Below are 15,954 nucleotides of genomic sequence, written 5' to 3' on the forward strand. Positions count from 1 at the left end.
GTGGTGAATCTTTCCTTTGAATAAAAGTCCAAAACAAGTGGAACAAATCAGGAAACTAAGTTCAGTTTAATTCATCTTCCCTTCATCTTCTTTCTTTTTGTTGGATTTTCTGTCGGTGGAATCTTTTTCCCGTCCAGTTCTCCTTCTGCATTCCTCTTTATCCGCTTTTAGCACATGTACAGTGCTGTCACTTCCTTTATAGTAGCTCATTTCCGACAGTGGCAGACAAATGCAGCTTCTCAGTTCCTGCTTGCAAAACGTTGATTTTTGGCAGCTGAGAAGACAACTGCCTCCAGCTGATTTCTATTTGTTGTCGCTAGGTAGCTAATTAAGCTAACTTTAGTTCCATTTGTGGGTTGAAAACATTGTCTCCAGCTGACTTTTTTTAATGGTTCAAGCTGTCCTGTTTTAAATCAACCGCACGCAAACTGCTTCAGCATGTGGACAAAGCCAAAGTTTAACGGGCTCGCTCTGCCTGGTTACGGCAGCTAAATGGGCATTCTATGTTTTTCCAAACGGAAGTCTAGTCTTTTATTTCTAGTTATTTTTGTGTGCATGTGTGTGTGTGTGTGTGTGTGTGTGTGTGTGTGCTGTGATGAGATAAGATGAAACATGCATGTGGGCCAGTGGGTGGATGTGGGGAGGGGACACATTGCAAAGGATTGCTTTCAACTTGCTAACAGATACAGCCATTTATGACAGCCATCTGTCCAGAGCGTGTGCGTGTGTGTGTGTGTGTGCGTGTGTGTGTGTGTACACTTGCAGGGACAATTATGTTTTTGCTGGTGGGTGTTGGGATCCAGGTGGCTGTATATCGTAATATTGCACCCACTGTGTGCAACAGCACGAGGGACGTGGGAGCCCTGAAGACCATGTTAGTCATAAAAGCACATTCATAGATGCCCAATCTGGCGCCTGCACTTTGCATGAACCAAAAACTGTAACTTGAGAAAAAACGTGGCTTTTGGGGACGCAACTCGTCTCGGTAATGTCTGAAGACAGTTGTTTGTCTGGACGCGTTCAACACAGTTTCTCTTCTTTTCATGGTAAACACTTGTTGACAGTCAAAATAAACCACGATCATCATGGACTCGGGGACTCAACACCATGCAGTGCAGCGGGAGCGTTTCAATGACATCGTCTTGATTGTTACCAGGGTGGCAAATGGCCGCATGATGTATTTTGTGGGCAGCTGAAGAGCTTGTCCGTTCGGTAGGCTCGCTGGAGGCGAAGCGGAGGAAAAAGACCGCTTCATAGGCCAAAGGAGACAACAGATTAGGTTTGGTGCAAAGAGGACCGAGCAGCTCCTTTTTTGACGTGTTGATATCTTGAAACACGATCTGGGTTCAGATCCCGTGGGCATCAAAGATCTTTGGGAATGCGGTGAAAACTGAAACCCTGTTTTAAAAGAAGAAAGAAAAGAAATGTACATTTTTATTGATCCCCGTGGGGAAATTCTTCTCTGCAAATTTGACCCATCCTGAAGCGCCCGGGGAGCAACTGGGGGTTCTAGTGTCTTGCTCAAGGACACTTCGACACGCAGCTATGGGGAGAGCGGGGATTGAAACGGGTAACCTCGTGGTTATGAGACGACCACTCATCCCCATGAGCTACAGCTGAAGATTGCTTTTCCAAACGTAAATAGCAGCTGGAAATAAGAAATTATAACCTCACCGACTGAAGTGACTCATAAGCTGGTTGATAGTCAACGTTTTTGGTGTTTCTGTTAAACTAGATAAGAGAGAACATGGAAGGAAACGCTGCACTTTTCGGTCTTTTGATTCACATGGTGAACACTTTACAGGATCCATTTTTGGACCGCTAATCATATTTCATAGCTTCTGAGTGCGTTTTTTGCACATCAAACCAGTGACAAATCATCCATCGGTGTATTCCGTGATGACGCTAAGGAGGGAGACAGAGGAGGTCTATTTTTACATCCAGCCAAAACAAGGTGTGATGCGAAGACCCGGCGGAGAGGAGGAAGAAGTTGAGCTGATGTGCCGCTCTCAGCCAGTCTCCTCTGCAGATGCTGCTCTATCATTCATGTTGTTCAGATGGAGGATGTCAAGGACAATGCTCTACCTCGGCTTTGAGGGGTCTTCGGCAGCAGCAGAAGTGTAGCTGGAAGGATGCGCGTTGCTCCATCCACCATGTTACGCTCAAGTGTTGGATGGAATGTCATGACATTTGGTACACACATTCGTATTCACCTCAGAGTGTGTTTTTATAACTTGTATGAGCCCTAGACGTTTCATCAAAAACAATTATCAGCTCAGAATATGAATGTGTCCATTATTTTATGACTAGAAATCGAAGGCATATACTGTTCATGTGCTGTCTAGGAAAAGCAACGTAATCAAGGCCACTATTCCTTCATGAAGATCCTTCGTCAGACGTATCGGGCAATGAAATGCGTCCTCCGTATGGTACAATGTACAGTGAGGGGTGTTGTTCTCGTAAGGCAGAGCCTATTTTCATGGCTATTTTTAGAGGCCTGTTTCTGGAGGTGAGGATGCTGCCTGCTGTGTGTGAGCTGAAGGAGCCATATGTTTTTCCCCCAGATCTGACCTGCGCTTCCTAGTGTGAATTAAATCAAAGCTGAGAAGTGCTTAGGAGAGGTGATAGGCAGTGGTCTCTTGAGATAAGCCAGTGTCATGTTTTGCTCCAGCCGGCCAGCAAAGTAAATCAACCTTGTGTAGTCTCACTTTTTGACAAATAAACCGGGTTGTAGTTTAGTGTTTTAATGCCCAAAGGGGAGGGAAATTAGAGGACGCGAAAAATAAATCAATGAAAACCTAAAAGCTCTAAAATAGCTTTCAAACGCATCACTGACCATGTCGTCTCCTTTACCAATTGTTGTTCAAAAGCAGTGGAGTCCTGGTCGATGCTGAAGCAGTTAGCCATTTTGATTCATGCGTCACAGGTGTTGGGTTTATATGTGGCCCAGGGTGAGACATGAAATGAGACTGGTGGTTGGTTGAGTGGTGGAAATGCTGAGCAATCTTCATAATCCATCTGGGCCAGTGGAACTGTGCAAATGACCGACTCCATCTTCCTCCCATCATCTTCAGTCACGCTCCCAACTATCGCGCCCTGCAGAGAACATATGGAAACTCTGAGCAAACACGAAGAAGAAGAATAGGAAAGGGAATGGAAGCAGAAAAGATAAAGAGAAGGAGAAATCAAGCCCTAAACAGAATCCTGGGTGCCTCGACCTTAAAATCCTTTCACAGCGTGGTTAGTGAACAGATATGAAACCTCGAAACCACCTTCTTCTTTATTTCTTGTTCCATCTTCTCTGCCATTTCATTGTTCTCTGTGAGTCTGAGGGTACAGCGTTCCATTGTTTCCCCGCACAGGCATTGAAAGAACGGTAAATCTGTCGCTAAATATACTATATTTTTAGTCACAATAGCAATTTGGTTCAAAGGGATGGCAATGTTGATTGGTCAATCTGTTGGTCAGTTGACCCCTTTGGTCCCGACTCACTTATCTCAACAACTATTGGATGTATCGTCATCAAATTGTGTACGCATATCCGTGGTGCCCAGATGAATCCGTCTTTGGTAAGACTTTTCATAAAGCCCCATCATTAAGGACATGCTGTCTTATTACGCTATTGGTTGACACTATACAAACAGACGCATTTTAGAGGCAACGATAAAAAGCATGTAATCACTGTTCTTTTTTCTTAAATTGCTTTCGCAATACAAAACACTCCATGATTTCAGCCAGGTCCCATTTAGCTGTAGGCAGTCCACAACATCGTTCTTATCTGTTCCATTCCTGTTTTCTTGTTTACCGTGTCACATTTTTCCACCTCCGTCACAAGCAAAAATGTGATAGCAGCCCAAAGTTTGTCCAGTGATTCACTAATGCAGATCACAGTCAGGTTTCCAGTTAGTCCTCGCAGGGATGAATCCATTGGGCTTCTATCTTACTTTGTGCCCCGGCTTATGATTTATTAATATGTGAAGTATTCCAACAACCCCCCCACTCCCCACACTTTACCCACAACCCCCCACCTCTCCAATCAGAAATATCGAAGGAGTGCCGAATGGGGATGACGCGCTGCAACATGGATACGCATTGTAAAATGAATCCAGCTCTATCTGCTCCCGCGCTGTTTAATTAAATGTTGTATTCTGCGGCATTTACTTCACACGCTGTGTTGTTGTGTACAGTGAAAGAAACATGCGGCCCATGATGCCCTAAGCACATGGTATGTCTTTTAACCTACCAAGCTGACAGCGAGCTTTCAGGTTGCTTTTTCATGGCACCTCCATTCATAATTCACCATGTAAACTACAAAGCCGGATTGGTAAATGGACATGTGAACTAGTGATGAGAGACCCAGAAAAGAAAGGCACATTTGACACTTCAAAGCATTTAAATGCACCATTTGCAGCATGGGAAATTAACGTGCATTAGAATGGGTTTTGATAAAAAAAACTACAAAATAATCCTTTGTACTCAACACCAGCTACACCGAGGCAGATGATGAGAGTTAGTAGGGTATGAAAGAAAAGGGGGAGGGGGTGTACAGGTGCTATGGATTTATTAGATGTTGAGGACATAGCTCGTAAAGAATGTGTGACATTGGGTGTACATGCACGCCCCCCCCACATGCAATACAGGCATGCACAAACTCACCACAACGTGCACATACAGGCGTATATGCTGTGTTGAACTCTTTCATTTTGGCGTTTGGAACTCCCTCCAGTTTTCTGCTTCCTCTCATTCAGTCTCATGTATGTTTCATGAACCAGTCGTCCCAGTAGAAGGCCAGTGGGTCCAAGATGGAATTCTGCACTGTTACAAGGTCATGTTCTACACTAATACCCTGGGTCTAATGTGAATGTGTGCTTACATGGAGGAATATGATTTAATCTATCTTTATTTCATCCTTTAATTTTGTTATTTTTATAAACTAACTACTCATAGAAAGGCAAAAAACGGAAGAATATTCTAACGACTGTAAAGATGCTACGGATAAAATTATCTTCATATCCAAATCAACGTCACTTGTTTACTACAAGTCCCAGAATGCGTTGCTCTCGTTTCTCGCTGCGCAGGCTATGTCGCTGCATTCAAGCACTCCTCGGAGCTTCCCATGTCCAGTTTTGTAAATCACAGTTGCTGCTTGCAAACTCAAGTAGTTAGTTGTGATATACAATAATAAAAAACAAGTTTGTTCAAGTGGCAGAATGAGGAGGACTTATGTAAGTTGTCATAGTTGTATAACTTGTTTTATAGTAAATATTTCACCCTGGATTTGGTGATACCCGTCTGGAAGGTCATTAATGTGTCCTATCAGTAAAATAGTATAATAATAGGATGTTGCTTAGCGTATAACTTAACAACAGAGAAGCATCAAAAGAAGGTGCAAAAAATTATTTGTAAAAATGGTCAGGGAAGCTAGCATGTTTAAACTGGGAGCTTATGTGTTTCATGCTCGAATAATAGTCCTACTTTAAAATATTTTGAGAAAGGAAAATATGTATTTCAACCTATAACGTTAGCTCACTAGCTAACGTTATGCATTTCTATAAAAATGTTAGTGGTGACTAGCCTTCTTTAGCTTTAACTATTCACTGACAAATATGTAAAAAGCTATTTCTTGTTTTAAAGTTGTTTACTATTATATTAAATCAACTTCATGTCAATAATAACAATATAACGTAGCTAACCTACACTAACATACCTTTATATGTAGTTAGGTTTTATAGCATGTACAACTTGAAACCAACTAGAAAAGCTAATGATGCAAACATGTCTTCTAGTTAATCACTCGTGTAACGAAACTAAAAGTTGATGATTAAATGAAGAGCGAAAGTATTGAAATACGTACATTTAAACATTAGATACTGGCGCATGCTTTCTGACTCCTAATATCAGGAAGAGCCAATCTCATTTCGCTGGGCTGTTCAAGTGCGCTGAAACTTGGAATCGTCACATTTCCGACGGCACGTGAAGGCAGCACGTCTCTGTACCACTACGAGCAGCAGCAGCAGCAGCAGCAGCGGCGGCGGCAGCGCTTTCTCCCTCTGTAACCTAAACAATGACTCCTACTACAGACCGGAGGAGAGCACACACATAGAATGCGTTACACAGCACCAAAAAACTGCTTTTTTTCGCTATTCCGACCACTCACTTCAATGTGCCGACCGTAAACATGTGGATACCTACAGAACATGAAAAATACGGCGTCGGTGAGTCTTGTGCTTTATGTATTTTCTTCTTCTTCTCTTTTTTTTAAACTGCTGTCCTCTGCGTTTACTCGCATTCAGTTGTAGGGCATGTGTAAATTGTGTGGACGGGTTTCTCGAGGTGAACCGGGCTCTACGAAGGACGATTTCCAGCATGGTGAATTGTATTATGTATATTTGTTTTTATTTGTATCTTGTCGGGGGAAGGCAGCATCAGCTCCCTTTCAAACAGCCCGTGATGAGAGCTTGGGTTTCATCTGACTGCCACATTGCAGAGCATAGGGTTGTCGATCTGACCCCCCACGGATCGCGTTTGCTGTATGGGCAGACACGTTGGAATTGTTTTTGTTTCTCCCCTACTCATGATTTTCTCCCTTTTGTCATTGTCAGGATAACAACTAGTGGGCTATCTCGACTCGATGGCTTTTCTATTCGCTATGTTGTGTCTGTTTTCAATGGGGGGGGGGGGGGGGAAATCAGCTGCTTGCCAGCCAGCCAGCCAGCCAGCCAGCCAGTCAGTCATCGCTCGCTGCATGTCTGTATTTGCACAACCTCTGCCAGTTCTTCGAAAGAAATACACATTTGAGAAAAACACACAAAGAAGAGACCCTTTTTCTTTATTTTCAGTGTCTCTGGGATTGAGATTGCAGCGGACCTTGAGAGGTCCTGTGTGTGTGTGTGCGTGCGCGTGTGCGTGCGTGTGTGTGTGTGTGCCCGCGCTTGTGTGCGCGTGTCTCTGTGCGTGTGTGTATATCGGTGCATTGTTCCAGGCTTGTCGGAGGCTTTGGATCAAACACTGAAGTGAGACAAACAAGCGACAACAACGCAACCGAAGCCAAATGTTTAGGGGGGGGGGGGGAGAAAAAAAAAATCCCACACAGACTTTGTCTTGTTGGTGTGGAATTTCTTTTTTACCCGCAAAAAAACAGAAAAAAAACAGAGGCTCATTGAGATGCGGGAGCTGAGAGGCGGCTTATATGTCTCATAATTATATTCCCTAGAGATATTGGTCTTCTCCGTGTGTGTGAGATGCTCTGGTCCCCTTCATGATCCCACAGCCTCTGCGAAAACCAGCCAATCATCATTTTAGAAGCTTTGCCAGGAAAACTACTACACAGCTGTGATATGATAAGAGATTATACTTTATTTAAATGTATTTGCCTCATTGTGCTCTCATTCTTGTCTGGTGGCATCATAAAGCAGGCTCCCAGGCTTTTTGTAAAGGTTGTTTACTGTCCCCAAAAAAAGCTACCTTGCCACCCCGACCTGAAATCAGCGAAGCACAGTGAACCAGAAACGAGCCTTTGGTCTCTCGCTGTCACACTCTGTGGTTTGGTCACTTGACTGCTAAATTCCCTCAGAGACTTGTGTCCCTTCTCTATCTGTGTATAAGTGCTAAAGCCCTGACACTTATCGTATCGTCACTGTGCAATTTTATTAGACTTAATCCTGTGCAGTGCAAAGTGCCATTGGAGCCCTTAGCACCCATATTTATGATAGGACATCATTAATTTCTTCCATTTGGCTTCCTAAACCCATCTGTCAAAGTTCATTTGACTGGATTAAAGGAAGACATTTTTATTTTGAAAGCTAAACGCTCACCATTGTCCCCAAATGGCAAGGGAGGGTTCTGTTAATTGGATTAAGTTGCTACCCAAATCCCATATTTTGTTCTCCTAGTGACATCAATAAGACTTAATTGGCTGTGATTTATTATTATTTTTTTAAAGACATGTTTTGGCAACGTGGCACTTCTTTGTGGCTTGTTCCTTTTTTTTTTTTTTTTAAAAGGAAGGAACTAAGATGTTTTCCTGTTATGCAATTCAAGTTACTTGACACACACACACACACACACACAGACACACACACAGCGAGGAGCTGTTTGATCGTACATGTTAGTTTTAGTTACGATAAGAGCCGTTTTAATGTGTCAGTGTTTTTTTTCTCAGGCTGATGCTCAGAGAGCTTGATGTCCTTCTGATGTTTAGTTTAGTTTGTACTGTACAACCTGTGTCAGTGTCTGGAGAGGAATTAATTCATTCTAAATAAGTGGGTAAATGGAGGCTTCAGAGAGGCTCTGCTTTAAAGTCGAGATGAAATGCCCTTTTAACCCTTTTAAGATCACATCCATGGTCCTACTGTGCACCCATTTAACAATACATGCAAAACATTGACAACAAAATCTAATTTCTTAAAAAAAATCTATCTATCCTCATTGTAAAACAAAATATGAATATAAGTAGCGACCAATTTCAACCAATATTGTGGGATACGTTGCATTACATAAGCTCAAAAATCGGGATGAAAGGCCAGCCGGTAAAGAGATGGGCGAGGCGTAGTCATTTGGTTTACTTGGTTTTACTGTGGGCATGACGGCGCACAGAAACAGGTCCGCCTCCCCGCAGCTGGTCAATCACTGCATGAACTGGCCGTGGACGTCTGATTGGCTCTTTCGAATAGTCACAGAAATGGTTGAACGCAGTCCCTCTTCCAGTTCCTGTAGGAAAGATGTGAGGGAGGGGGGGGGGGGGGGTTCCTAAGCTGTTAGCACTTCTTAGGAAACATACTGACATAACACAAAGCTATTCCTGTACTGCCCTGCACAAATAATTGAATATTCATCAGATAATCCCAGTGAAATTAAATACTTTACATTTTCACTCTGCCGTTGCTCAAATGTTTTGCAGCCTGGTTGGCATGGTGGTGACACAGGCCATGGTAAACTATTCCATCAGCTGGTCTCCAAGGTCACCTTTTAATTTTTTTTAAGGGGACAAAGATGACCAAATGTTTATCCTTGTGGCAAAATGACCTCTCACCAGCAATGACCTTTGATCCCCAGATTGAGTCTCACCCTCAATTATTTAAGCCAGGAGCAACAACTGTCGCCTTCCTACAGGTCTCCACGCTTTGTGGCACAACACTACCTGAAATGCTACTGAGTTACATCACACCTCACTAGAAATAACATCACTGATTATTACTGTTTATGTCCAGTCCTGCAGGGCCTTTCATGAATACCCATGCTGTAGAGTTACTGTGATATCTAAATCAATTTCAAGTAAGTCCGCACCTCAGCCATTTCTAATGTGATCTCCTCCAGGTGCTTGCAGCGAACATTTTATCCCCTTTTGACGGGGAGGCTGGCTAACTAAAAGGGCTGGGAAATCCTTGGATTCTTGAAGGAATATTTGATCTCGAGCCAAATCGAGATGAGATCCGAACATCTCGCTGTGTAATTAGAAGGTTGCAGCTTTTTTGATGTCGAGCCGCCTTACTAGCAAAGTGGGGCCCTGGGAGAACAGGGGGGCCAGTGTCATTGATGAAATATGAATGGATTCTGCGACTTGATGGTAAGGCGTCCATTAGCCCGCCAGTGAGGTGATTACTGCTTTTTAACCTGAAGCAAGAAGGTTGGAAGATTGATGAGACAACATTAATATCTGGTTCCTAAATAGACTTGTGACATGGAGATGTTAGATTGGGCCAAGGGGGAGGATCTTTTATGTCAGAGTCATGTTTTTGAGCACAAAAGAAGGGTTAGGTAAACAAATGATGAGATTAGACATCAGAGGATTAAAGGGACAACAGATGTACCCGAGAATGTCCCTCCAAAATGCCTGATGGTTGATCTGTCACGAATGTCACTGAAGACGAATGCACTTTGACTTGATCACCGACTACAGCACATACTGGAGGCTGCATCGTGTCCTGTTTAAAGAGTCGAAGCAGAGTTACCGCTGCAGACAGACAGAGTGAGGCCTTTCCCCTCATTAAGACCCTCAGATACAACCAATCGAGCATGTCATTGCTCATCATAATTTAGACACATAATTAAACTCTTTTAACGAGTTGGTTTGGGTTTGCGTGCCTTGAATTCTCCACCGGTGGGGGCGGAGACACTTGATTTGTAAGGTTCCCGTTCTGTCTTTTTGAGTGTTGCGGGGGGGGGGGGGGGGGGGGGGGGGAAGCAACTAGCGGCATCAGATAAATACAGAATGGTTCAGCGGCCTGATTGAATGTTCCTGCATGAGGCCGCCCGTCTGCGATGGAGGGCCGGTGTTGGGGCCTGAGGGTTTTCTGCTCTCCCAGGGCTGACATCTCTGCTTCCTTCCCTCAAGGGGGAATGTCGCTGTGTTTGATAAGGAAAGGAGGGAGGGGGGAGGGGGGAGGGGGGATTTATGGGTGGTTGAGGGGTGCTGGCGCGTGTCAGGGGTGGACTCATTGTCGTATCCCCCCCCGAATTCAGCCCCCTCCCACTCCGCATGGGATTAGCAGGTTGTTTTGGAGGGGGCCCCAAGGCTCATTCCACCATGATACCCATGATTCCCTAATGCAGCAAGCCCCGGGGCGATGTATGTGAGGGGGTTGAGGGGTGGGAGGCCTGGTGAGGTGAAGCCTACCAGCTTGTAATTGCTCCCTCGCCCGTCGCCTCGTCTCCATCTGCAGAGATGGCGCCCTTTCTCCTCCTGTGTTTTGCACACTCGCCCAATGCAATCATTCAACATGGAGGGAGACTGTGGGAGGGTCCCCTGTGACTTGAACAGATGCAGAAAATGGAAAAAAAGAAAAGAAAATAGAGAGCAAGAGAGTTAACCAACCAGCCCACTATTATACACAAGCTGTTCCCTGGTGTGTGTGCATGATGTATGGGCTTAATAAATCTCCATGGACATGTGACATATGACGAGCGTTGCACTCGTTGCTGATTCACCCCCCCCACAATAATAAGCCACCAACGTGGCCTGAGACACGAGGACAGAATTGGAGGAATGCCGCCGCCGGTTTGTTTGTTCCGTTCAATTAAATCATGCTCTATTCATCACAGAGCCCTCAATCATGGAAAAAAACACCCAAACTGCACTAATGCGTTTGTTTGGGTTCGTAATCGGCGACGATCGACCCAGGTAAGAGACACGGTTGCATCATCGCAGTTCTATTTAGTAGAAAAGAAAACATTTTTTCTTTTCACCTCCATTCAGCTCTTCGTCACCGCACACACTGGGGGTGCCCTCGTGTGTGTGTCCCATCGGGGTTGGTGACACAAGCAAACCAACATGCTGTATTTATAATGTTGAGACGGGGAGCTGGGGGGGGGGGGGGGGGGGGCAGTCTAGCGTGCCTGCTGTATACGGAGATGATGCTTCTGCTCCGAGATGGCTGAGTGATTTCCAGTTTACCAGAATGCATATATGGCCATTATAATGGTCATTAATTCATGTTGACATGAATTATTGGTTTCAAGTGCTCGTCTAATATATTTCCTCGAGGCTCACTTCTGTTTTAGGATCGGAAAAAGAAATGAGAGCAAATGGATTTTCTTTTTTTTGGTAATTACATTTTTGTTTTTGTGTGGCTTTTTGGCTATGCTTCACTCTTATGAAATACTCTGTGCCTGTGTGAAAGAGGTTAATGGGATATGTCCTATTAGGAATTCAGCAGCTTAACTGATCAGCTGTGTGTGTGATTTCTGTCATCTGCGTAGGCCGGGGGGGAAAAATTACTGACATGCCATTTTCATAAACGAAGGGCGTCTGCCGCTGACAATCACTGTGATTGGCAGGTGAGAAGAGCTGTTTATACGTTCAAGAGTTTAAAAAAAATGTTTTTACTCATCTACATCAGAAAAAAAGCCGTTTGGCTGCACTGGTCTGTGTGTTGCGGCTGTAATCTAGGCTTGCGTGTATTGACCATAAAGGAAGTGTACATTGATTTGTTGTGGGTGACCCTGTGCAAGATAATGACCTCAAGGCTTCCAGTAATAGCTACCTCGGCTCACCCTGAAGTTACCAAAACCAGTGTGCTTAATTCCATATTAACATGCTAATAAAAAAGTGATTATGGTCTGTTCAGGATAAATCTTTTATCATTAATGTATCATTGATGGCTGATAAAATGGCGAGCTTTAAGGACATATGCATAATTTAAGAGTGCAAAGGGGCTAATGGCTGTGGTTGTCTCGGTATTCAATTACCCCGTTAATTCTTGAATATAGAATTGGCCTCCAACTCTGTCGTTCACACAGTCACAGTGGGGGATGTGCGAGGGGAGACTCCGACAGATCGCTCTGGTCCTGTTCTTTGTTTTCGTTCGGCGGTGAAATCTATTTCTATTTTGGGATGATTGACCCTCATCAGACCAAATCTCCGTTGGAGGCAGTATTCTTTTCCTTCAAGCATCATTTCTCTGCATCCTATCCCCACTCGGGAATATAATCCTCACCAATGCATGCTGTATATACTGTATGTCCACACAGAGAATTGAATGTGTTCTTTCTTTCTTGTTTTCTTTTAGTTTTCTGATGATGGCAAAATAATAGTTTGGGATTCTGCTGATATGACCGGTGACATAATTAACTGTACTCAGCTCAGCCTTATGCTAATTATCTGTATGAGCAGCATATCATTGTATGTGTGATATTCTTTCAAAAAGGATAAAGAGGACCCGTGCAGGATTTTAAAGGCTGATGCCACTATCAGTATTTGAGAGATCAAAACATCAGATACTGATATGTCATCTGATTTTAAGAGCTTAACCAATGCAATGTTCAATTATAATCTTTTATTTTTTTTAAAGAATTGTGACCAATACATATACTGTATGTTCTGTGCAAGACGTTGAAACGTTAATTTGTCAGGGCTCTCTGATCCTGGTCAGGGGGTCATGGCAGTACATCCAATAGTTGTTCGAGGTATGCGGCTTGCATGGCCAAACAGGAGAGCACAAAGCTTATTCTTCAAATCAAGCCATCAAAAAGAACGGTTGGTCCCAAAAATGATCACTCAATCTTATTAGCAAAACATATCGCTCTGACATCGGTATGAAACATTTTCTAAACACACCAAGCCCCAATTGTGAAGGTTTATCTTTATACATGAACATTATTTTAAAAGCTCCGATACGCAATGCACACCAAGGCAACAACGTCCTTTTTTAGGGGTTTAAAAAAAAAAAAATCTAAATTAACAACAAAGGGCTACAGATGCATTTTGGGGACATGACCTAAATTCCTTTTTTAACTTCCGAGATGCAATCAAATTGTCTCCCGAAAAAGTGCAGCTCGACCTTTTGGTTCTGCATCCCGGTCCAGCTCAGGTCACGGAGAGCGACGTCCCCATGGTCAATGTCAGGAGTTCATCAGCAGGGGCGACGATTGTATGTCAGCGAGACGGGACGGAGACAGTGGAAGAGGGGGGAAAGGTCTTCAGACAGAAAGCTTGTTGACGCCTTCGCTGTCCCCACCTTGCCGGCCACCTCATCTACTTTTGTCCTGTAATTCCTAAATTGAATGAAACCACTTGTTTTTATTTATTTGGCTCCCTTTTTAGCTCCCCGTTTCTCCTCCTTTGCATCCTTTTCCCTCTCCCCCTCAACACTGCACGCTCACTTGTGCAGAGTGAACTGTTTCCAGAGACAGCAGGTCAGACTGTGATGACCTTTATCTCATTTTCTGCCTCTTTTTTTCCTCATCTATCGCTCACTCATTCCTTTTTCTGTCTGGGTTTTTTTCTATTCCCTTTTCTTCGATAGCCCACTTCCCTCTATCTGTGCTGCAGTCTGTTGCACCTTTTTATCTCTCTTCCACATGTTTCTCTTCCCCCCTCTTCCTCCTCTGGATCCACAATCACCTGTCCTAGATATCCCCAGATAGTGAGTGAGTGTGTGTGTGTGTGTGTGGGAGGGGGGGGAGGGGAGGGTGGTAGCCTCAGTGGACTGTAAGTCTGAAGATGATAAAGCACTAAGATGCCCGACAGGTTTTGGAGTAGAGTCGTTTCTACAGCAGATGTTGTACGTCTTTTTGTTGTGCCACATACTCGTGCTTCCCATCGAATCCTATTCAACATGCCTCCTTTTGAAGGAGGCACATCCTCCTAAAATGAGATCTGAGACCTGTCGTTTTTGAAGTTTTTGCTACTGAAAATCCCAAAGTTCTTGTTTGAGATTAGGAGACTTGGCAGTGGGCGAGATATAAGCATTTTAGGCCGAGGGTTTTCACGATGTCGAAGATATCCAGAAAGCACTTATTTGCTTCTTTCTACCCAAGTTGTTCATCTAGTCTCACAATCGGATGGTTGCCACAAGGCTATAGTCTCAGCAGCAACTAGAAATCTCAATGTGATGCTCAATAAAGCACTTTATTGTGTATTCTGACCTCTGAGAAAAATCAATGCTCGCTGGCTGAAAATGAGGAGCTTGCTTTAGTGAAATCAATACCCGTTGTTTAAAACCAGCAAAAAAAAAAGCAGAAGATGTAGAGTGGTAAATCGGCCACTGTTTCAAAGTGTGGCCTGTGCACCGGCGTAGCAACAGTAACTAAGAGGGATGGGTTCATTCATCGGGACGTGTCTGTCATACGTCCACTCTTTTGACATGAGCTCAGCAGGCAGACATATGGCATGTTCACGTTTCCCTTGGTTTGGTTTCTGTCCCATTGTGTCTGTTCTATTTCTGGCCTTGGGTAACTAACTGTGTTATCAGTGTTTCCTTCACGGCAGCTGCGTTTGTGCTGGCTATACGGTGCAGAAACGACACCAGAAGGACACTTCATCGCCCTGCTGTTTATTACTTCTGCCTCCTATACAAAAGCCACGGTGTGAACTTGGTTGTCTGTCCATTGCGCTTCCTTCTTTGTATCGCATCGACGAACCGGGAGTAATTTCTTTTTTTGCGATGGTCAGTTCAGAATCTATTATTTAAAAAACTGAGACGCTTGCACACATTCACCGCAGGTATGCCGTATTAGCAGTGTGTATCCACTCTGCGCCCACGAGCTGTGACAGTGACATTGATCGGTTTAGATCCCCCTCTCGCTTTTTCTCTCTGAGATTCACTGAGATTGAGCTGTTTTCCCGTCGCCATCGCTCGCCTCTCTCGCTCTCCGTAAAGATCACATTGGGTGTGTGTGGTGTGTGTGTGTGGGTGTATGTGGGTGCATGTGGGTGCACCTCTTCCGTGGCTGAGTCTGTGTTTATACAGCCTTTACATTTGGTGTGTGTGTGTGTGTGTGTGTGTGTGTGTGTGTGTGTGTGTGTGTGTGTGTGTGTGTGTGTGTGTGTGTGTGTGTGTGTGTGTGTGTGTGTGTGTGTGTGTGTGTGTGTGTGTGTGTGTGTGTGTGTGTGTGTGTGTGTGTGTGTGTGTGTGTGTGTGTGTGTGTGTGTGTGTGTGTGTGTGTGTGTGTGTGTGTGTGTGTGTGTGTGTGTGTGTGCTTCCTGCCCTCGCTGAGACGACGGCCTGCCTCTCCTCTGCACGTCAACCTGCTGCATGCGAGGTGCTGGCTCGCCGCCTGTCCCCCATCGCCTCGGTCGCCTCCCTTCACTTCCTCTCTCTGTCCGTGTACAGGAGAGCCAGTTTAATGTCAGGTCGACTTTCAAAAGGGCTTTTCACTGCAGGCCGCCACCGCTCGCTTTCGCCCCAACTTTTTTGTCAGTCAATTTGAGACTGAAGTTTTGAGGCCTGATGGCAATTGATTTTTGCCGCGCAAAGCTTCTCAGCTGAAAAGGCTTTATTCTAGAAGAAGAAGGCACAGGATGTGTGGGGTTCTGCTTTTTTTTTCTTCTTCTTCTTCTTCTTTTTAGTTTCATGGGGCAAATGAAAATAGGATTTACAACTTTGAAATGAGATTAACTCCAATCTCGGTGACAAAGCCCCAACATATGATTACTTCTAACTGACTGTTCTCCTCAGCTGAACGATTCTTATGAATCCCGAAATTAATTGCGTGGGAGTTGTAGAGTGTTATTGC

General features: G+C 44.3%; 1 protein-coding gene across 9 annotated transcripts in view; it reads left to right on the forward strand.

Moving 5' to 3' along the window:
* Positions 1–5,978: 5,978 nt before the first annotated feature.
* Positions 5,979–15,954, forward strand: part of dock4b (dedicator of cytokinesis 4b) — a 100,239-nt gene continuing 90,263 nt past the window's right edge. For all 9 annotated transcript variants that reach the window (XM_034526020.1, XM_034526021.1, XM_034526023.1 and 6 more), the window contains exon 1: positions 5,979–6,215. In XM_034526020.1, coding sequence (XP_034381911.1) covers positions 6,179–6,215 — 37 coding nt within the window. In that variant the 5' untranslated portion in view covers positions 5,979–6,178. The remainder of the gene's footprint in view (positions 6,216–15,954) is intronic.

This window comes from Cyclopterus lumpus, chromosome 23 (genome assembly GCF_009769545.1).
Source record: "Cyclopterus lumpus isolate fCycLum1 chromosome 23, fCycLum1.pri, whole genome shotgun sequence".
NCBI lineage: Eukaryota > Metazoa > Chordata > Actinopteri > Perciformes > Cyclopteridae > Cyclopterus > Cyclopterus lumpus.